The sequence below is a fragment of the Carassius gibelio genome, chromosome B14 (genome assembly GCF_023724105.1).
Source record: "Carassius gibelio isolate Cgi1373 ecotype wild population from Czech Republic chromosome B14, carGib1.2-hapl.c, whole genome shotgun sequence".
NCBI lineage: Eukaryota > Metazoa > Chordata > Actinopteri > Cypriniformes > Cyprinidae > Carassius > Carassius gibelio.
In genome coordinates, this window is record NC_068409.1 from 2,496,637 (window position 1) to 2,519,556 (window position 22,920).

The 22,920-nt window shown below is 37.0% G+C and overlaps 1 protein-coding gene across 1 annotated transcript in view; it reads left to right on the forward strand.

Annotated features, from left to right (window-relative positions):
- Positions 1-22,920, forward strand: part of fgfrl1a (fibroblast growth factor receptor like 1a) — a 52,086-nt gene that overhangs the window by 14,944 nt on the left and 14,222 nt on the right. Inside the window, exon 3 of the mRNA XM_052573778.1 lies at positions 8,050-8,322. Coding sequence (XP_052429738.1) covers positions 8,050-8,322 — 273 coding nt within the window. The remainder of the gene's footprint in view (positions 1-8,049; positions 8,323-22,920) is intronic.

Sequence of the window (22,920 nt, forward strand, 5' to 3'; positions counted from 1 at the left end):
GTGGCAAGAGCAGTGGCAGAACGGGAGAGCCAGCCAAACCTCTCTTTTCCCACCGCTCCAGCCGTTCATTAGATAAACCACTCGCTCAATCACTGCTCTAGTTTGCGGGATCCTGTGCCATTCACAACATGTTTTTCCCCTCATCTGGAAGCCGAATACATGATGGAGCTGTTTTGTACTTTATCTGTTTTTCTATTGATTGCATGTTATTATATTGACAAAAGGCCTGCGTAACCATTCATTACATAGCTATTTATTTGAAACTTCCATTTAGACATGTATAGTTTTTTTTCATTTTTTGATTTTCATGTGCAATGTAAAAGCAACTTTTCCAGTAGAGACTTTTCCATTTAAAAATGTTAACAAAATGTAAAATCTGTAGGAAAATGCATAATGTTAATGTAATTTTTACTGACTTTTTCATCAGCCCGAAGACACAACACAATGCAATGTGTAATTTAAAATATGAGTGTTCTTGGCATTACCAGTGCGGTGTTTTACTGCTTGTGGTACAGCGCTTTTTTAATTAATTAATTTATATATTGTAAAACCCCATTGTATAAAGATGGGTAGTTGCCAAGTTGTTGCCACATGGTTGGTAAGGTGTTATAATATTCTGTTTAAGTGTAAATCTATGTTTTACTTTATTGGTACTTGCGATAAACAGAATGCATTTTAGAGTTCTTGAAGGTCCTGTGCATGTCTGATGTAAATACGAGCAGCCCACTGCCTTAGGGCGACGTTAACTGTCATGCTTTTGCAATTGGTAGCAATTGACCTATTGACAGCAGGGGAAATGGCTGCTCTTTACCTGTCTGAATAGAGTACGGTCTGTGTGAGTAGAATATTCCCATCACTTTCACTTGTCGCCCCAGGCAATGACAGAAACCAAAAGGTGTGAGAAAGCAGCATAGAAATATCACTGTCATATCGGAGATATACAGTCTTTCTTATGCAACATATTCACAACACTTGCATTTATATAGTATTATAATATTCTTTTTTGCACCAGTGTGACAGAAACCATTCTTCAGTCATATATTCATTTGTTATAATATAAAGAAAAAAACAATCCGATGTATAGTTGACAATTGAAGCATAATACTATTTTCAGCTAAAAGGTTTCAGCTTGCTTATTATCATATAAAAATACTGCATGCAGTTGCATCAAACAATGATATAAACATCATTCAATGTAAATTGTGATAATCATAATTAATAAACGCAATTACGATTTCGAGGGAATAATCTACAATTATGATTTTTGTCATAATCGTTGCAGCCCTATGTTGTAGTTAGGGTTTGATCTAAACCCCTACATTTTAACTTCTGCAGTTAATTTGGCCTAAACCACTTAGCGTATTAACTCCCTTCAGGCTGAGCTTTGTAGATACATTTTAGGCTTTAGTGGTGCTCTTTTTTTTTATTTGGGGCGGGGTTATCAATTAATAATTCTGTGGAGATTTTGCATTGTGAATGGTCTTCCTTGCATGTATTTCCTTATCCCCCGCTTTCACAGACATGGATTAAGGCTAGTCCCAGACTAAAATGCATGTTTGAGCTGAAAATATCTTGCTCTGACAAATTTTTTAATATGACGATTCCATTGTTCTGTCTCAAGATGCGCACATGTAACGATTTCTTCTGAGGCATTTTTATAAAAGCTGCTCAAATATCTTAATTTAACTAAGGCCTGATGTAAGCTAAGACCCGTCTATGAATCCAGGCCTAAATGTATTTATATTTTCACTTCCAGCACTGGTATTTCCTTCTGGAAATGCAAATTCAATAACATAATCTTTTGCATGCTATATTCCTTGTATTTATATAAACTGCAAATGAAGGATCCTAGTTATACAAGACAATCAGAGAAGAGTTTTGATTTTGGTCATGCCTTAAAATGCCTGATTTGTTGCGGATTAAGTATCACATAAATGTGATCTTAGAAGAATACTGATGCCTTTCTTTCCTTGGTGTTTGTGTGTAACTTTGCTTAGCAGTGTAAATAGATTACCATTGATTGATTATAGTCATTGAGTTGCTGAATTCTGTTTTCGTTTTAAAACTGAAGACGCCGATGCCCTAAAGTCAAAAAGACCTTGAATGTAGGTTTGTTTTCCAAAAGAAATAGAAAATATGAAAAGATTCCAAAAATAAAATAAAAAATGTAGCAATTACAGTTTTTGTTGTAACTTTCCAAACACTAGTTAGATTATAGAGTAGTTTGCATTCTAAGTTTTTATATTCCTATGGGTCATAAACCTTCATGACAAACAATAGTCTCACTAATTAAAGAAAAACAGTATGTGTGTGTGTGTGTGTGTGTGTGTGTGTGTGTGTGTGTGTGTGTGTGTATGTGTTTGTGTGTTTGTGTGTTTTTGTGTTTGTGTGTGTGTGTGTGTGTGTGTATATATATATTAGAACATTGAACGTCATTTCCTTCCATTTCCAGTGGTCTTTTTCCTTGTGTAGCTGTTGGCTCTGAAAACCTCATGGTGGCAACATATGATATCCCACAATCCCCCTCATTGCAGCTTTCCCCGAGGGAGACCCGTACTCAATCCGGCAAATGTTTTAGGAGGTTTTTCATTTCATCCGACTCTCATTGGCTTTTTTTCCGTCCTTGGCCTGCTTTAGTAAACAGAATCTGGAGCTCACTGAGCAGAGCGTTCAGATGTTGATTGCTGGTCTAATTTCCTGGACCCCAAAATGTTCAAATCCTTTATAAACAATCAAAAAACAATTATTATGAGAAATGTTGATGTTGTTTTCCTGTCTTTTCTAGTTGTTAAGGGTCTGTAAATGCAAGTGAAGTCACTTGATTCCATCTCGATTGTGTCACCTTGGGAAAATTTTTAGTATGCATACAAGGCCAACGGCAGCTGTTAGAGACCATACCATACATCATAAATGGAGTATGTTTACATTCCTTGTTCTACATTTTCAGCCAGACATGATCCATCCATCAAGATGGTGTAAATCCACTGTAATTACTCCAATTTTAACACAATCAAACTGATAACATACTTTTTATATAAATTGATTTTCATTTATGACATTGTGTTTAGAGATTGGCAGTCATAGAGTTCATTAAATATTTAGAAAGGTTCACTAAATTAAATGCAATCTTAATATGTTCTTTACACTTTTGGTTTTATGCATTTGGCACATTTGATCTGAAGTAAAATATTTAACTTGTCACACACACACACACACACACACACTGACACTCGCTCCTGCCCCACCAACTTTTTAAAACAAAGTTACGCCACTGTATAAAGTGATTGTGTCTCTTTAGAAGAGTTTGATGTTCTCAGGTCATATTTATTACTTTTACAATAAATTTATGAATTTGATTATGTAGAGCTTTATTGTAAAGACAGAAATAGAGATATATATGAAATAAATATGAGATAACATTGTTGTCCAAAGATGAACAAAAATCTTAGCGATTTGGATTGCTAACCCTTTAATGTACTTACAATTTAATCAAATTTATTGGAGTATTGGTAAGTAAAATTTGAAGCATGAATATATTATTTTTATTCATAATATATCTCTAAATCGGCCTTTTGAGGTGACTGATTTTCTTGGAAGACATGGATTTTGCGTTCCTGTGAATGTTTTAGTAGTTACATCACATTTGTTGGTCACATGATAAGATGTTGTGAATAAAGCTTATCGAATCTGACCTACAATATTAAGTTAATTTGCATAACTTCAGAGGTGTTAGTTTTGGGCATATTCACAGTATAGGGTTAGGGTTTCCTGGAGTTAGTGGTGAAAAAGAATACAATTAGCAATAAAGAAGCCCCCTGTAAGAGGAAGTGAAGGCAGGGAGAGGGTTATCTTACTCTATCACAACCTGCTTCCTGAAGGTGAATACATTGGCACTCGTGAGCTCAGACCTGCTCAAGAAATTATAATCAAATACATTCTTGTGCTCCAAATCACGTCCTGTGCTCCCTACACGAGGCCAACCAAAATATTATGCCTCAGCGTCTTTTGCACCAAAGGGCCCTATCTTGCTGGCTCAAGGAGAGATCTATTCTTAAGGGAAAGCCTTCTTTACGCAAATCGCTGTGTAGAGGCTTTTTGGCAGAGGGCTGGAGTTAAAAGAGAATATATGGTGGAATGCTACTTGCCTTGGCCTCTTACAGAATTTTTTTTCTTCCTGTCATTAGTCGACATTCCAAGCATGCATGTTGGGATACCTTAAGCCAGCTAGCCGTAAAAGGGAAGGAGGGATATGGAAGACTGCAACTCGCTGAGAGTTCTCCGGTGCACAGGCGAATAAGAGGCTGGCCTCCGTATTGTATAGTGCTGCGATAGAAGGGAATGCGTTTATGTTGAATGGAGAAAACAGATTGATTTTTAAAAAGTTCGACCTGCCGTTCCCCTAATTCAGCCCACAAATTCACTCACACACCCAATATTTACACAGACACACACTGCTCTTGAAGTGTGTATTGATGGGCATCGGAATGCATTTATTTATTCACACAGTGTAAATACTGTTACTCTGTGTTGCCGTTTTTCTTTTCGGCGGGCTAAAACAATGCTTTCCTGACCCTGGCTCCGTCTTTTGTGACTTGTGTGGGAGCCGTTACATTAATCACAGCCGTCTTTGAGCCAAAGGGAGAAGACTTGGAAGGCAAACCGAGCACTGCTTGTGAAAGTTCAGGGCCTTTGTTTTCTACCACGCACCTCTTGATCTGTGAAACGTGCAGTGCTGTCGACCCACGAGGAGGACAGGCCTCGGGACTGACCCGCGAACAGAAGGCCCGGAGCGGGAGAGCCGTAAATCTGGTCAAAGTGTGGGTGTATGGGCCTCCTAAAAGAGAATGAGATTTCAATCTGTGGAACGGCTCACCAGGAAGGTTTAACTCTGATGAGAAAGCCATTCGAAGCAGAGCGGGAAAACAGGACTCCGTCGAGTTCCTGCCTGTGACTAATTTCTTTTTCACACTTTCAAACATCATCCATCAACGTGTCAGCTACCCACTGCTGTCTGTGAAACACAGTAGTGTGCTGTAGTCAGACTGACTTGATACCTGTGCCAGGGACTCCTTCACACTCCCACTGGGCACCACGTCATATCAGAGCAGTGTGAAACCAGGCATGAGATTTTTCACTAGAAAAGTCCCCTTTGATTCAACATCAAACAGTTTTGCTGTTACAGTTCATGGATAATTGATATCTATCAGCATAAAAGATTTTAAAGAATTTTTGCATTGCTCTTTTCCATACAACAAAAGTAGATTGTGATAGTAGATAGCGTGTAGCTTCAAACAAGGACATAAAATAGAGCACTTGTGCACTATATTGTAATACTGATAATCTTCACAATGCCAGAGCTCTTAAATCTCAAGATTGTGCTTAAGAAACAACATTTTCATGCCTCGCAACCTTAAACGTTTGGTTTTCTGTTATGTTGCTAAGTTATTGCAGTCAGATTCTGGTTTTACGTCACTAAGAAAATCCTATCTAGCTCGTTAACTTAGGCTACGTTCACACTGCATGCTGAAACGAGCCAATTCCGATTTTTTTGCCCCTATGTGACCTATATCTGATCTTTTCATGACAGTCTGAACGACACAGATCCGATCTTTTCAAATGTGACCCAGGCCACTTGGGTATGTGGTCCTGAATCCGATACGTATCTGATCTTTTGAAATGCGACCTCCGTCTGAACGGCCAGGCCACATGAATCTGACCCGTACGTCATTGATATACTACAAACATAATAATTCTGCGTTGAATTAGGAGGGAAAGAGAAGAGCCACATCAGTATCCCACCACTCGACTCCGCACCCACACGTTTCTCTGTACCGACGTTGCTAACACTGCTCCACAAAACGCCATGGCCAGAAACCTTACTCTCCTCCTTCTTTTTAATTTTCTTCTTAAAACGAGAAGATTGTAATAGTGCTTGCTCCGTTGGGAAAATAACTCAATTATTGCAAAAAGAGCTCCGCTGTTGACTAAGTTTCACTGTTGTTGACATCCAGGTTTACCGTTAGCTAACGTACTTCCGCAAATAACGAGTGACGTCGTTCACTGTTGAATACTCTTCTGCGCATGCGGATCACCTCTGGGTCATTTCAGGTTCACACAGGAGATCACAAAATGTCGCATTTAATTGGAAATGTGAACGGCATTGCAAAAAAATCGAATTTTTTCAAAAAATCGGAATTGAGCATTAAGTCCTGCAGTGTGAACGTAGCCATAGATTGCCAAAATGAGTTAAATATTTTTGAATGCATGTTTAAAAAGATGTGTTTATAACTACAGACTAGTATATAGTAATATTTTGCAGAGTATGCCATCGTTTCCAGCAAAAGTGTGTTCATTAATTTATGGAGTTACTGTAAATTACATAATTTTTATATACTAAACTTTCCAGCTTGATGAACTGTTTTCTTTTAAGAAAATTTTTGTGAGGAAAACCTTTTGTAAACCTTTTAATGGACAATAAAAACTAACAATCATAATAAATTGCTAAAATTGTTAAGTTTTGTAACAGTTGAGTAAAAAATACTTAAAACGATAATACATTGTCAATACAATTATCTCAGCCATGTTTGAGGCCATTATAAAATAGCAGATACACGCAGAGTTGCAGACCAGTGATCACTTGAGTTACTATTGCGGCAAGTTGCAACCTTAAACAACTTTCGGTTACACCCTGTCTACACAATAGCCGCTAATTTTGATCTGTTCCTTATATTAACCTGACGTATGGCTTCAGACTACTTCCTAATGGTTTTTTTCAGAGGATCTCTTTCATCAGATTGAGGATTTAATTTGTTGAGATGGATTTGGAAATGATTAAGTGCTGGACGGACGTCTGACAATGAGATAAAAGTATTTCCTCTTCATTTATCCGAGTGATGGCTGCAATTACCAGTATGGTGTTTTATGTAAAGCGTAATATCCTTCATACGTATGACTACATGTGGAAATCTGTTTCTCAATTTTTTCACCACAAGATCTTCTTAAGCCCTGTTTTGTGGCAGCTAAATGGATCCAATCTGGCAATAGCCTTACGTAAACAGCTATTAGAGTGACTCACACAGCCTTGAGAGGAACGAGCACGGACGATATTTGCAGTCTCTGACCTTTTTAACCTTGGAGGAGCCACCAACTGAGGAGCATACAAACAATGCAGTCCAGTAGCAGAGTACGCCAGCGAAACATGGCTGGCTGACAGGGGACTGCGGTTACAATTTCCCCACAGACATAAACAGTGACACTATCAATTTCCTGCATTGGGTCTTTTAACGAGAGCAAGTAGGGCTGTGCGTGGGCAGGGGGAAGCCTCGCTCTGCTCAGCCAGGCCAAGACTCTTGAAAGCTTCGTCTCATCTCTTGAAAAGCTAATGATTTAGTTGAATGCACTGAAGCTTTCGTTTTTTACCTCAGTGCAACAGCCAGTATACAAGACCCCAGCATAGTGAAATGTTGATTTTTAGAATAGAAAAGCTTAAAGCAAGTATGAAACACAAATTGACTTTTCTATTTTGTAATGGCTTCTCGAACAAGAAGAAAGTAGTGTGACACTTGATTGTAATAAGTGCTATTTTCTCGATCATTTCATGTGAGTGACAGGATGAAGAAGAGAGGAATTGTCCATTATGATTTGATGGTCACTTTCAAATCTTATCTAGCATAAGTGTGGGCAATCTTACAAAACTTTCACACAAGAGGTTTTGATGTGCATTTACCCTTAAATTTGGTTGGTTTGTTAGTATAGTGTGTCTGAAGCTGTGCAATGAAGAACCACTTGAATCAAAAAAAGAAAGGTTTGGGTACATGTGAACACAATCTCACAATGAATTTTAGATTTTGAGTTAAATGATCCTTTTTTTGACATTCATGCCCTTTCTTCATGCCAAAAAGGGCCCAAGTTTTGTCTGTACATTGTACCTACTGACGAAGTGAGGTAGAATTCTGATAGATTGATATATATGTATATAAAGCGCGTCCTTTTACCAGTGTCCTCCCTTTTATATAATGAGAGTTATTATAATCATCTTGTTCTCTGTAGGTCCTCCACGTGTAGCAGAGAAGGTAGCTCACCGTCAGACCGTCAGAATTGGGCGCACCATGAAACTTCAGTGTCCTGTGGAGGGCGATCCACCACCCCTCATCATGTGGACCAAAGATGGACGAAACATCCACAGTGGTTGGATGCGCTTCAGGGTCCTTCAGCAAGCTCTCCGTATCAAAGAGGTGGAGGCAGAGGATGCTGGGACATTCATTTGTAAAGCCACCAATGGTTTTGGCAGTGTCAACATTAACTACACCCTCATTGTCATTGGTAAGTTATACCAAACCTCTCAAGATATCAGTTTATTTTGATGACACTGGGTCACATACACTAATAATTGCTTGGAGAACTTCTGCCTAGTTCACAATACATGTTCTTAACCTTGTTCTAATGTTACTGAGAGTATTCTAAATTAAAAGAGAGAGTGACCACATTCTCAAGGTTAATAACTTGCATAAAACCTGCCAAAACCTCTCCATGTATGGGCTTTTCCACAACCTTTTCTTTACAGCCCTTCGTCACTTTTAGCAAGCAAATTATATTCTTTCAGGATGCACAGCAAGATCCTCAAGCAATGCTAAGTGTGCAAAATTTGTTCAAACACGATCATCATCATTTTATACACCATCTTTATACCAACACCTTTTATACACCTGTCATTAGCCAGCTGTAAATGCATGTATCTGCATCAATTCCCGGTTCCAGAATCAAACCACTGAAGGTGGAAGTTTTGCAGTGTGTACGGCACCATTGGTCCTTTAAGCATGAAACCAAAAGTCTTATACAAATTCAAAAGGAAATTTATCAATCCTAGAAAGCACACAAAGAGTGCTTCCTTTTTATTCACTCAGCACTGGACAAAAACGCCTGCCTCTGATGCTTTTGATTGGTCATTGTGTACAAAAAAATCAAGTCAAGTCACCTTTATTTATATAGCGCTTTAAACAAAATACATTGGGTCAAAGCAGTTCATCGTTGAGTTCAGTTATGTCATCTCTGTTCAGTTTAAATAGAGTCTGTGCAAATCATTTGCAATCAAGTCAACAATATCGCTGTAGATGAAGTGACCTCAACTAAGCAAGCCAGAGGCGACAGCGGCAAAGAACCAAAACTCCATCGGTGACAGAATGGAGAAAAAACCTTGGGAGAAACCAGGCTCAGTTGGGGGGGCAGTTCTCCTCTGACCAGACGAAACCAGTAGTTCAATTCCAGGCTGCATCAAAGTCAGATTGTGCAGAAGAATCATCTGTTTCCTGTGGTCTTGTCCTGGTGGTCCTCTGAGACAAGGTCTTTACAGGGGATCTGTATCTGGGGCTCTAGTTGTCCTGGTCTCCGCTGTCTTTCAGGGCAGTAGAGGTCCTTTCTAGGTGCTGATCCACCATCTGGTCTGGATACGAACTGGATCCAGGTGACTGCAGTGACCCTCTGATCTGGATACAGACTGGATCTGGTCCCTACGGTGACCTCGGAATAGGACTAATATTACTAACAGACTAATATTAGCATAGATGCCATTCTTCTAATGACGTAGCAAGTACATAGGGTGTTATGGGAAGTGTTCCCAGTTCCGGTTTACCTAATTAATGCAGCCTAAAAATCCTTTAACGGATTTGGATATTAGAACCATATTAGTATGTTATGTGTATCCCAGGTTAAAGAGATGGGTCTTTAATCTAGATTTAAACTGCAAGAGTGTGTCTGCCTCCCGAACAATGTTAGGTAGGTTATTCCAGAGTTTAGGCGCCAAATAGGGGCCAAATCAACACAATATGTCTGTGAATGGTTACATTTCTTAACGCTGCAAAAACTGTTGTAAACAGAAATAAGAGCAAAAACAAATGTTTTTTCACCAGTATACTGTTATTACAACTGAGGGTATTCATGCCTTTATGGACGCACACTTTGTAAATAAAACTCATTATCTCCTAAACTTAATTCATTTTAAGATACTGTTTTGTAGCATTGCAAGTGCACAAAAACTAATAACAACCAGAAACAGTCTAAAATATATTGTTATTTTTGTAAAAATATTAAATAGACTATACTGTCACTAACAGCCTCATCTTTCAATAAAATATGACATCTGTAGCCATGAACAGCAACTTCCTTTGTTGATTTGAGCCGACCAGAAATGGCCAAATCAAACTGAGCAGAAGGGTCCTTAAAATACTTAATCCACAACTCAACTCATAATCCACTGATCATTCTGGAATTTCGATGGCCTTTTTTTTTCAGACCTGCCGTCCAGTAGTTGGACCTTTGTTCTACTGTGTGTTAAAGTTTAGAGGGCTGAATGAGCACCCTGGCCACTCGCCAAGTTAATCAGGGCCTAATTTGGCCACGTTCCAAATAGTGATCCATCTACTTGTGTGAGGAGGGGCTCTGGGCCAGTCTTGTGATCTCACCAGCCCCCTTCCATATTTCTGAGGACATGAACCCTGCTCCACGTACATTCATCATAGATGGTACACCGACAAAGCCATACCTTCTAAATTCCCAGCAATGTTACTTCTGCGTGTAGTCACATTAAACTGTAAGGATGATAATGTTAACCTGTGGGTAATTTGGGACTGCAAAAGCATCCATCTAAAGCAATGCCAAGTCTAAATGGAGGCCCTGGTGGAGTGCCTCTTTCAGGATGAGTTTTATATTAGCTGGACTAAGTTAATGATCCTTTTATTTGCCTCTCAGAAGAGCCCTATGTAATGCAAGACAATGGAGCTGAATTACAGGAATAGAGAACATCCCCAGCGGTGAATGGACTGTTTGTTTTGTAGCATACAGTGGGTCATTAGTGATCCTGACCCCTGCATGTCCATCTCTTAGAGTGGCGGCTGCATACAGTAAACCTGCTTTCTGTTGAAGCCTGTGTATCCTAGTCTCCCTACTGATAACTGGAAGTAGAAAATCATTTTCCTTTGCCCTGTTAATTATTGTATTTCCTGTTAAAGGACAATGTATAATGTTTGTCAAAGTGTGCGTGCTAATTTATAATCTCAGATTTAATATCTGACTGAAATATAAAAACAAAGTAAAGCTTATTCTAAATCATCATTTTCACTTTTGCACAACGAAATGACAATCCAAACAAACGTCTTCAGTAATTCCTTGCCAGTCTTGTCAATGAAAGTGAAATCCACTTTGGGCATTCGTGTGATTTAATGGAAAACGTAACTAAGCACATATCCATGTTTTGGATATTGTCACTCTCTTTATGTGAAATATTTAATATCATATATATATATATATATATATATATATATATATATATATATATATATATTATTCAAAATGCACACTCAGAGTACAAACAAGAGTCACAATATCGGACAGCATAAAATAAAATAATAAAATAAAATGAAAATGAAAATGTCCACAATTGACGCTTGTTTTCTCTGACAGCAAGATTTCTAATACCTTAAATGTTTAAAAGAGTTGAGAAATGTCATTTTCACTCTGTTTCACTGCAAAAGCTAAATTCTTACCTGAGAATGTTAATGGGGTTGTCATGAACTCATAGTTGTTTTACAATATTCAAGGAAAATAAATAATAAATAAATATACTGCATGAAATCTACCAATTCCCTCCCCTCTCTAGCTGAAAATCAAGAGTAAACATCACGAAACATGCGAGGAGAATTGAAGCAGGCAATATGAGAATAAGAAAACAAGCATGTATAGAAAGTCTTCTCATAATTAAGCATGAATGAGAAGTTGCTTTGCAGCTGAAGGCAATAAGCGAACCCCTGAACTTTGGGCGGGTAGGGAGGGGGGCGACAGGGGCAGCTGCCAAGATGACCTCAGTTGAGCAGCTGCACGCACTGTGCTGGGACGCCCAAGATGTGCCAGGACGGCTTTGATGCACCGCAACCATCTCCGCCATGCTGTTTAGTCAGGGCCCTTGAACTTGGACTTGTTTGTTAATCCCTCTGCTGGCACATCCCACCCTCAGTGTAATTCAAGCCGTGCCAGTGGAGGCCGAGGTGTAGTTTGATAGGTGTTAGCTACGTTGTTTTGTAGTGTTTTGGAAAGCCTAGATGTTCTTTATAGTGTGCGAATACAGATATTAAAATATCGAAAAAGTCTTTGTCATGCTTCTAAGAAATTTTAAAACCAAAATGTTTTACTGATTTCTCTGGGCTGGTATTGTATTTAGAATAAAAAGTTTTTTGTATTCGTAGATGTCAGATTGTTACATGATTGGCTTTGGCTTTTAAAAATAATTCCCCTAGTGGAATCCTTTTATAGGATGTCATAACATCTGCATTGTGCTCTTTATATGGTGTTCCATATAGTAAAATAATGTGATCTGCACAGTAAAGTACATTCTTGTTTCATGCTGTGGAAGTAATGAACTTTGAATGTCGGGATTTTTAGCAATTTATTCATTTCTCAAGATGTGGTTATAATAATAAGTCCAGACCATTTGAACTTTTTTGTATTTTATATTTGCACGCCTGGATTCAGTGATGAATATTGACATGTTTTTCGTATTATGGCTGCCTTTTTACCCTGCCAATTAATCTGTCTCAAACTGCGTTTAATTTGTATAAATATTTTCACAGTTTTCCTTTCCACGTTTTTTGTTTCATGGCACCAGAGCACGTTTCTACACAGAAGCCAAATCGTGCATTATACCATGAGCTGTAAGGACAAAAAAACTAAACAAAAAAACCTTGCCGATATTTTATTCCTATTTATTTATTTCGCTTGGCTTGCTTTCCACTGTCTCCTTTTTTATTTCAACAACAACTCACAAGACAATTTCTGAAACCTCTAATTCATCCTCCACTTCCAGATCCTGTTCTGTTAGTTCATGGATCTAAAGCTTAAAAACACTCAAGTGGCATGTGTACACAAAGAATGTTACATTAAGAAAGATCTCAGATCAGATCCTGCCATGTGTACACATTTCCACTTAAATCTAGTCAATCTGTGGTTAAATTCGCAAGCAATTTTTCTGATCTTGTCTTCTTTCGTCTGTCAATTTTCTTACTAAGTAAATAAAAAAAGTTAGGTCCAATTCTCGCTATTAACAAACCATTAACTACTGGTTTTGCCCCAATAAACTCTCAATTTGCTGCTTATTAGTGGTTAGTTAAGTTTAGGTATTGGGATTGGGATGTCGAATATGCTTGTGAAGAATATGTGCTTTATAAGTACTAATAAACAAGCAATATGTTAACAATAGGCATGCTAATAATCAACTAGTTAACAGTGAGAATTGGTCCCTATACTGAAGTGTTACCAAAGTTAGTATTAAATGATTTGACTGTGCAGTTGTTATGGTTTACAATCATTTTAAAGACATTTTATTTGAGGTATCGTTTATGTCTGCAAGCACGTGTGGTGCAGGACGGGTTACAAACCAAATGTAATCACATAGAGCATTGTGTTGCTATTCCAAATCTAGCCGTTATCTTCATCTCAGCCCTTGTATCCTAACATCAGGTCCAGTCATCAGTTATCTGGGCTCTTTTGCGTAGAAGAACAGCATGTGTAGTCTCTTTCTGTACTGTGTGGCTCTGTGATCAAATGTCCCTGTGAAGACAGGAGACCTGTGTTGATAGGACTCATTAGTGGCTTTGCCCTTCCTCAAACCAGATGGGAAAGACATTACTGTCCATTTATCATGGGCCGCTCTGGCTTTAAGCTGCTCTCTCTTCTTACAGACTCCAAGCATGTTCCCAGTCCGCTGGGTCTCCTATGTTTCTTTTTACTCCCTGGATGCCTACTCCTACTCATTCACTGCCATCTCCTCTCCTTATTTATTAGCTTTTTTTGTTAACATTTGTATTATTGCACCAGATGCGTCATTGGCAGAGATAATAAGAAGAAAGGTGGCTCTCAGAGCGTCCAGCGGAAGCAAGGAAAAGAAGGATTGAAAGAACAGATTTCATATTTTGTTTCAGTTCTCTGTGCCCGACTGTTGTGTTTGTTGGCCCTCACCTGCATAAACTGACTATCGCAAGAAAAACAAAATGATCAAAACTAGATTTACCGTCTGTTTGAAATGACAGCGCCGACATGATTGTGGAATTGAGACATGTAGGAAGCTGCTGGGAAGTGCTTGGTGATTTATAGCCATTTGTGCAGTTTGCTTGGGCCCTAGAAGCTGCTGTTCAGCCAACATCTGGTAATGATCGTGGTGCAGGAAAACTGGAGCTTGAGATATCTACTGATCTCTACGCAGGGTTCCCCTCTGGACTTCAAGAGGCCCTAGCATTTGTTGTGTGAAACTCTTCTGAAACGGTGTTTAAGGAACATCACTATTAACACTCATGTCATTGTTCAGTTTTGTCAGCATTCTGCTCCTAACGTGTTGGTTTTACATTATTCTGATGGTTCTGACTGTTGCTGGTTTTGTCTGTGGGTTCAGGCGTCATTCCATTGAAAGTCTGATCTGGATATCTCAAGACTTCAGATCATAAAGCATTCTGTTGTTTGAACTACCAAAATATGGACAATTCAAATAAAAGACATGATGGCAGTACTGGCATTTATTTTGCATGTGTATTTTATCAGTAGAGGATCATTTTTCATGTCGCTGATGGCATGTTCATGAGGCGTCATATATCTGCATCTCGGAGGGGAAAAAGCTGAAAAAAAGTTATCAAATCTGCCCTGCTTAAGTGCCATTCTTTTGCTGGTTTCCAGTAAATACCAGAAGCTTAAAATTGTCTTTCCAAGAAGAAAAGAACAAATCATTATTCCTGGTATTTTATTTTTCTGTGTACATTCTGAACAGAAAAACTTTTAAAAAGCCACTGGAAGCATTGTTAATCTTTCAAATTCAAATTCATGACATTTCCAAAATTGCTGATTTGTTTAAATGTAAAAAGATATGTTTTAACAGTTTGGGGTAAATATAAATATATATATATATATATATATATATATATATATATATATATATATATATATATATATATATATATATATATATATATATATATATATATATATATATATATATATATATATATATACACATACAGTACAGACCAAAAGTTTGGACACACTTCTCATTCAAAGAGTTTTCTTTATTTTCATGACTATGAAAATTGTAGATTCACACTGAAGGCATCAAAACTATGAATTAACACATGTGGAATAATATATAGAATTATATACAAAACAAAAAAGTGTGAAACAACTGAAAATATGTCATATTCTAGGTTCTTCAAAGTAGCCACCTTTTGCTTTGATTACTGCTTTGCACAATCTTGGCATTCTCTTGATGAGCTTCAAGAGGTAGTCACCTGAAATGGTCTTCCAACAGTCTTGAAGGAGTTCCCCGAGAGATGCTTAGCACTTGTTGGCCCTTTTACCTTCTGTCTGCGGTCCAGCTCACCCCTAAACCATCTCGATTGGGTTCAGGTCCGGTGACTGTGGAGGCCAGGTCATCTGGCGCAGCACCCCATCACTCTCCTTCTTGGTCAAATAGCCCTTGATGCCTTCAGTGTGACTCTACAAAGAAAACTCTTTGAATGAGAAGGTGTCCAAACTTTTGGTCTGTACTGAAAAAAAAAACAAAAAAAACAAAACAAAACAAAACAAATATATATATATATATATATATATATATATATATATATATATAATTACAGAAAAAAATTTCCCGCATTTTTGATAACTTATTTTTGCACCGCGGAACGTTTCTCACTGGATGAGTTTCGGCGGACCGATTATACTGGAGCACCAACTAGCGTTCGCATATCACCGCAGCAGCACATCGAGCCTCAAGTATCACCTCAACGCAAAACATATAGCAGCTAGCGTGGACTTTACATTTTATGTTGAACTATGTATTATTTTGTTGGTGCAACTGGCAGTTTATGTTGAACTCTTTATTGTTTTGGCCAAGGTTATTGAGAGTTGGACTTAGTATGTTATGGCCTCTGAAGCAACAGAGAGATATTTTCTAATAGTCAGTGTTTCCAATGTTCTGAATGTAATTGACAGTATTGTGTTTTACTTAAAAAAACACTTTACAGAAGGTTCCAGCACCTATAAGCTTCCTGAATTTCTGAAATGTACTATTTCTAAATTGTTTCTAAATATGTTATTGCTACACTTAATGGCAAAAATTGCACTGCTAGACTTGGTTGAACAAAAATAAACAATATTTTGTTGCTTAAGCTTATGTATTCAGTCATTATTCAATGGTATACTATAAATCCATGTGAAAAAAAATTACTTCTCACTGTTCTCAGGTCAAATATTTATATGCTATTAAAATGCGATTAATTTCGATTAATTAATTACAAAGCCTCTAATTAATTCGATTATTTTTAATCGAGTCCCGGCCCTAATATATATATATATATGTATATATATATATATATATATATATATATATATATATATATTTTTTTTTTTTTTTTTTTTCATCAACAATACATACAATTTTTACTGTTAATTAAAGAAATTTATAATGTTAAAAAAGATTTATATTTCAAATAAATGTTGTAATTTGAAACTCTATTCATCAAAGATTCCAGAAAAAAAAGAAATCAGCTTTGCCATCACCGGTTAAATTGAAGCAAGGACTTCAATATTAAAATATTTTTGTAATAAGATTACTTTTTTAAATAAACTGCTTTTTGAACTGTGTAGTCAGTGAGCCACCACTTGCACTGGAATCTGTATTCTCCATCATGACGGAAGTGTCAGATTGCACAGCTGTCTCGAGGATAAATTAAAGTAAACAGATCTGATAGCTTCATAAGAGTCCATCTGAAAGAGCTTATTAAATATTGAATGAAATTCAAAGATCCAGAAGGCATGTATCTGGTTTCATCAGTTTTATTGAAAAATCTGTGTCTCATCGTCAAACACCCGTCTCAAAGAACGTAGCTGTGTTATATTTCTCAGCAGCAGGTATCTCCCAGATTAGATTTGTGTGACACTTCAGTAATATCTTAAGTCTCAGTTACTCTTCTAAAAAATGAGATTTACCGGTTTGACTGATATATGATTTTTTTTTACGGTACTGCTTCCAAATTTTTGAAAAATAATACCAAAGAATGAATGTCCATCTTATACCTATGGATGCTATGTGTGAATTATGGCCAAGGGATTGCTAAACGCTTGAGAAGGAAAAGACAGATGGTTTCAGGAAGTGTTTTTCCATCAATTTTCTTGGTATTTTAAAGTATTTTTCAATAAAGGGTTGTACTGTAGATCTTAAATCAAACCATAGGTCTCCAAAATTATATACAGTACATTACAACAAATCAATCAAAGACAAATGTATTTCAATGTCAAAAAAGATAAAAAAGGATTTGTAAGAGAATGAATGAAATTCTCATTCCATAAAACCTTACTCGATTTGATGGAATCAATATTTTTTATATGATTTCTTTTAAGAGGGAGGCAGTATTTTTTAGTTAGTTTGTTTTTATGTCCCATAAATAGTTTGACAGTAAACTACTGTAAAGATTCTGGCATTAAAACATTATTTTACTGTATTATTGAAATCAGTTAGCTTATACAGAAGCACACACAATCACTTTAAACTGTTCCAGCTCAGGCTAGTAATTTTGGTTGAAATTTTATCACACAAAAAATCAATTTCTATAGAGATTTTGAATGGAAGTTTTACTTCCAGAAGTCTGCCGTTATGGTATATAGCTGTTATTTCACGGGGAGCCAGGTCTAATCGAAACGAGAAGTACTATGAAAAAGATGGATCGCCCCTGCATCTTTCATGTGCCTCCTATACCAAGGCTTCTCATATATTTTTCCCATAATTTTCCTTTCCGCCAAACCCTTAAGGTGTAAAACTTACCCCTGTTAGTACTCCATGAGAAGTTGATATTTCAATAATTTAACAACACATTCACATATTCATGGTTTTCTGCAGTTTCCTCTCAAACCCTGTTTGGGAAACCCTGTTCTAAGCCAAAGTAGAAACTGAGCAGATTTTTATTGTACTCTGCAAGGCCTGAATAGTCATGTGACCAATGGCACCATGACCCATCCAAGTGACATGTATGCGTGAAGTTGAATAAAATGTCCCCAACACAGTTTTCTTCAAGATGAAAAACAGGCCTTTTTGTAATGGCGTGGTTCAAAGGAGAGAGATAATGAAAAATAGTGGCTTATGAAAACATAGAGGAAATAAAAATATGTTGTTCGAATTTCAAGTCTGTGAATTTACAACGAAGATACAAATTGAGTCGAGTCTGGTTTGATAGAATCTAATACAAAACATCTCTTTCTTTGATCGTGGTTTATAGTATGTGTTTATCATAACCAAGATTAGTGGCCTTTCAAACCCTTTAACCCCCCCCCCCCCCCCCAAAATAATAATAATTTGAGGAAGAGATTATCTGGAATTTGCTCACAAAAGATCTGTGTATAAAACACTGCTAAATACTTATCCACAATAATTGCCATTGCATCATTTCTTTCAAAGTGAGATACATTTGTTGTTAAACCTTCAACTGTCTTTATATCACAGCCGAACCACAAGCAAATCCTCCTCCTTCTCATTGTTTGTGAACAATTCCTCCGGAAATAGGGCTCAGGAAATAAAGATGCCATTTTAAACATACGATTATGAAAACATGGCGCCTGTCCCGTTACAGGTGGGGGTGAGCTTGGGTTTCAAAGGCACCGGTGGAGGGAGACACTCAAAGAGCCGGAAAGGGAAAAACACAAACAAAACTTTGAAGCAGTCAGGCCGGTTGAATGCACGAGGCCTGGGATTACGTTTCATTCCCCCCTGTTTATGAAAGTCCTGCAAAGGCAGGCAAGTCTAACGGGGCCTCCATCCAGCCAGCACGGGCGTTCTGCATCGCTTCACCTTCTGTGGAAGACAGACACCAGAAAGAGAAAGAAAGAGGAGGTGCATTCCGATCTGCAGGGTTGAGAATTGATGAGACGCGCCTCAGATAGGTCTGCCAGATATATGAGTCACATAAGAGACATGATGGACTCCAAGGAGTCATAGATTAGGAATCTCAGATGAAGAGGAACCCTTGGATGAATAAGAAATAATGATTGATGAGTCAAATGAGTTTTGCAACATTTTGACACGATTTAAAAACATGCTTAATATATTGTTCTCAAATGACGTTATACTAAATGGTGCTTCTATGATGTTTTAATTCAGTAATAGAAATTGGCATAAAAAAAAAAAAGTAAAATTAATAATTGATTACGATAACTTTAGTAGTTATACTACCTTACAACAGATGTGGCAAATGCTAAATTAATGTTCTTAGAATATTTGGAGAAAATACCCCGAAACGTGCTTTGACATGATGATTATTTGTTAATTGCGTGTTACACACCATTAATATATAGTTAATTCTTTGACCCTGCTTATTTGAATGCACTCATTATTTCCCTGTATATGACAGGTAATTTACTATTAGTTTGATCTTTTATGTAAATTACTGTTAATTTTATCTGTTATGCAAACTAAGCATCTGCTTGATACTTTGCCGACATGATATTAATCTGAATTTTTATTGAATAAATAATGTATTTTTTTTCTTATTTATTTATTAATCTTATTTATTTCTTAAAGTTCATATTTTAAAACTGTGAATGTAAAGCCTTTTTTATTATTTATTTATTTTTATTTTTTATTCAATATGCAAATTGTTTCTCCAGTTACAGTTCTAAAGTATTTTTTGGAAATAATGCATAATCTTTTCATAATATCTGTAGCATATGAGACTGATATCCTGATCATACTGTAAAGAATCAGTAAATAATCAGTTTGAATCATTGTCAAAACAAATATTCACATGCCAAGCACTAAATAAATAAGAACACGTGTAAGTATAAAAATGAAACATTTGATATTAGGTTGTTTTGGGTTGTTTAATGTTTCTTGTGGTGCTGTTTGGAATAAAGCTTCCTGTTAGAGGGTCTATTAATTTGTAGCGCTTTGTAGATCCCTCATCTCTGTAATGGCCGTCTTTTTGTAACCCCCTGGAGTTATTTGGAAGCACCACTAGGAGCTGAACTGTAATGTGAGGTTTAGGCCCCAGAATACTTCATTTTGCCTTGTTTCATAAGCCGATTACGTGTCATTTTGCTTTAATAGATTCCTCATACACCTCTCTTGCTTCTTGTGTGGTGGAGGGAAAGAAAAAAGCCTGTTCACTACATGCCTCATCGGCTGGATGCTAGTCCTTTCACAGTGTGAATGGGGTTTGAGCTCTTTGTTGTTTTTCCCGGGCTGTTGTTCTGGTCCACTGCAGACCGTGGACGCATTTAAGTGTCGAAACGGCCACACCAGCGCCCCAACACTGCAACCAAAAAGCCTGTTTTTAGCAATTTTAGCATTGAAAGCAACTCCGACTTCATTCCTGCTTTACTGTCCCGAATGCACAATTGCAAACTCTCCATTGTTCCTGCGCAATTGGAAAGATGAGTTGTGAATGGCGTCTCTTGAACATAGAGCTTCTATACGTCGAGCCAAAGGCCAACCATTCTCACGGATCTCAAAACCATCTCATCTTCAACCTAGGACACTTGAAAATGCGGTTCGGCAGACCTGAAAAGGACCGGGCATTTGTCCCTGATTAGCACCATAGTAAGGGAGGACATTTTTGCTGTGAAAAGAAAGCTTATAGCTCATTATAAGCTAGCTGGATTAAGCTTGTTCCTTCATTGTTCCCAGAGAAGAAACCAAAGGTCTGTCACAGAGGGAGGTGCCTCACTCCTTTTGAGGCCTGTGTCTGCACACCTATCCAGAGTTTCCACTCTTTTAAAGATCCATAATAGCTTTTCTTTCCTCTGTGGTTGGTAGCTAGTGTAGTGGAAGAATCCTCTCTCATTAGACATAGCCTTTATTCGTCTGCCTGTAGGCTTTTGTAAGTCCGGTCACTGAATGCCGCACCTCGCCTCCGTAGTCGTGCAACCTGTAAGAAATGAAACAAGTAGAGTGAGGTCAGAGAGAAAAGATGCACCAATTAGTTTAGATGTGTTTGAGGAGAGGATACAGGGTCTGTAGACAAGTCGCTTTGAAGTCTTCACAATCTTTTTTTTGTGTTTGTTCCACTCTTCCACTGGAGTGCCCTGCTATTTGGTATTGTTTTGTTCACTGCATGTTTGTCCCTTTAGAAATATGGTAATGATGCTTTTGCTTTGATCGTGAAGTAGAACTTGAAGACTCTTTGTAGCATCTTGTTACTATGCATTGCTATTCCTGTAAAGTACTTGTTTCAACTGTAATAGATGTGTTTCTGTGTGACAGAAATAATTATCATAATTGCCAAACATTTTCTTGTATAAATATGGTCATTAACTACATACTGCAATGAACTCCTCTTTGCATTGAACCCATTAATTCCTCTCACCTGGCACAAGGCATAGATGCTATATAAAATCTGTCATCTGTGCTCTTGGGCGTTCAGTTCTGCTGCAAGCGTAATTAGAGCCAATCACCTGAGCCATAAATGTCATGTGACTTACTCTGGAGCTGCAGGAAAATAAATTAATGACAATATGTCTACCTCTGGCACACAGTGCCAAATCCCTCACTAGTAGGGCTGTCACTTTTTTTAGAAAAATCAAATTCAAACGGATATCGAATATCATGCAATGTATTTGAATATATTCAAATATCTATGTGCCCGCTCCCCGCAAAAAAAAAAAAAAAAAAAAAAAATGAGAAAAAAATCCACCGTAGCATAATGGAGATTCAATTACAAATGTATTACCAGTGAGTCATAAACAGGACTATCTGGATAATTATTATTTTTTACTTAATGTTTGAAACAGCGGGTTATCAACTTAGAATATCATAGACTGTAAAAATTGCGCTACACATGGCATTTTAAAACCCGGATAATTTATTTATAGTTCGATTACAGATATTTCACTTCATGTTCGAATGCATATTCGAATATCAAATAAAAAGTGACAGCCCTACTCACTAGTGACTATCCTGAATTGACATGGAAAAATATAAAAATAAAAATACCATTTCACACTTTAAAAAGCTTTCACAAATAATTTTGGTAAACAGGCTTGACGGGAACTTATTTGTAAGAAAGAAAATTTAGAATTTTCTGTTAGCCCTGGTGTTTTGCAAATGGTTTACATCAGCATAGTTGAGATTATTTTAAGGTATAACACAATAGCTTGGTTTGGATGAATAGCATCTGCAAATAAAGTAAAAATAAATATAATTATAAGGATGGCAAGTAAAATGTATCAATACCAAAATTCAATAGATAAATTCTATGGTATGGGAGTCTACGGAAAAGGAGCTTTTATAAGTAAAGACACAACTCACCCAGATTAATTATGCCTTATTAATTATTACCATCTGGTCAGTATTATAGGAAACCAAGTATATCAAAATATAAACAGATTTATACCGTAAATCTTTTGAAGAAAATCTTATTGTAAGGTTTCCTGTTACACTGTAGTTCTACATTTAATTACCAAGTTATACACGTAATTATTATATGGTTAGGATTAGGGTTACTTGCGTGTAATTATGCATAATTTATATAATTGATAAATTATAATAGTAAGTACATGTAACGTGTAACAAGAGCGCCTTAAAGTGTTACCAGTTTGTGTAATGTTTGTAATATGTAGTATCATTATTGTATGTACAGTGAGACCAAAACCCAATTTTGAGCAAATCTGGATGATGAAGTTTAGTTAGAAAACTAACTAAAAAAGTTATGCTAAGCAGCCAAACCTTGAGCCTTTGGCTAAAATATTTAAATGGCATTAAGTACTTTTACTCTCATTGCAAATGTTGATACATCTTCAAAAATCTGTTTATAAGTCATATTTAAACATTTAAATCAATCAAAGCCGTCACTGAGGTCAGCAACCTGAAACTGATGCCTGAAGTATGTTTGATGGATGACCGTGATTAGT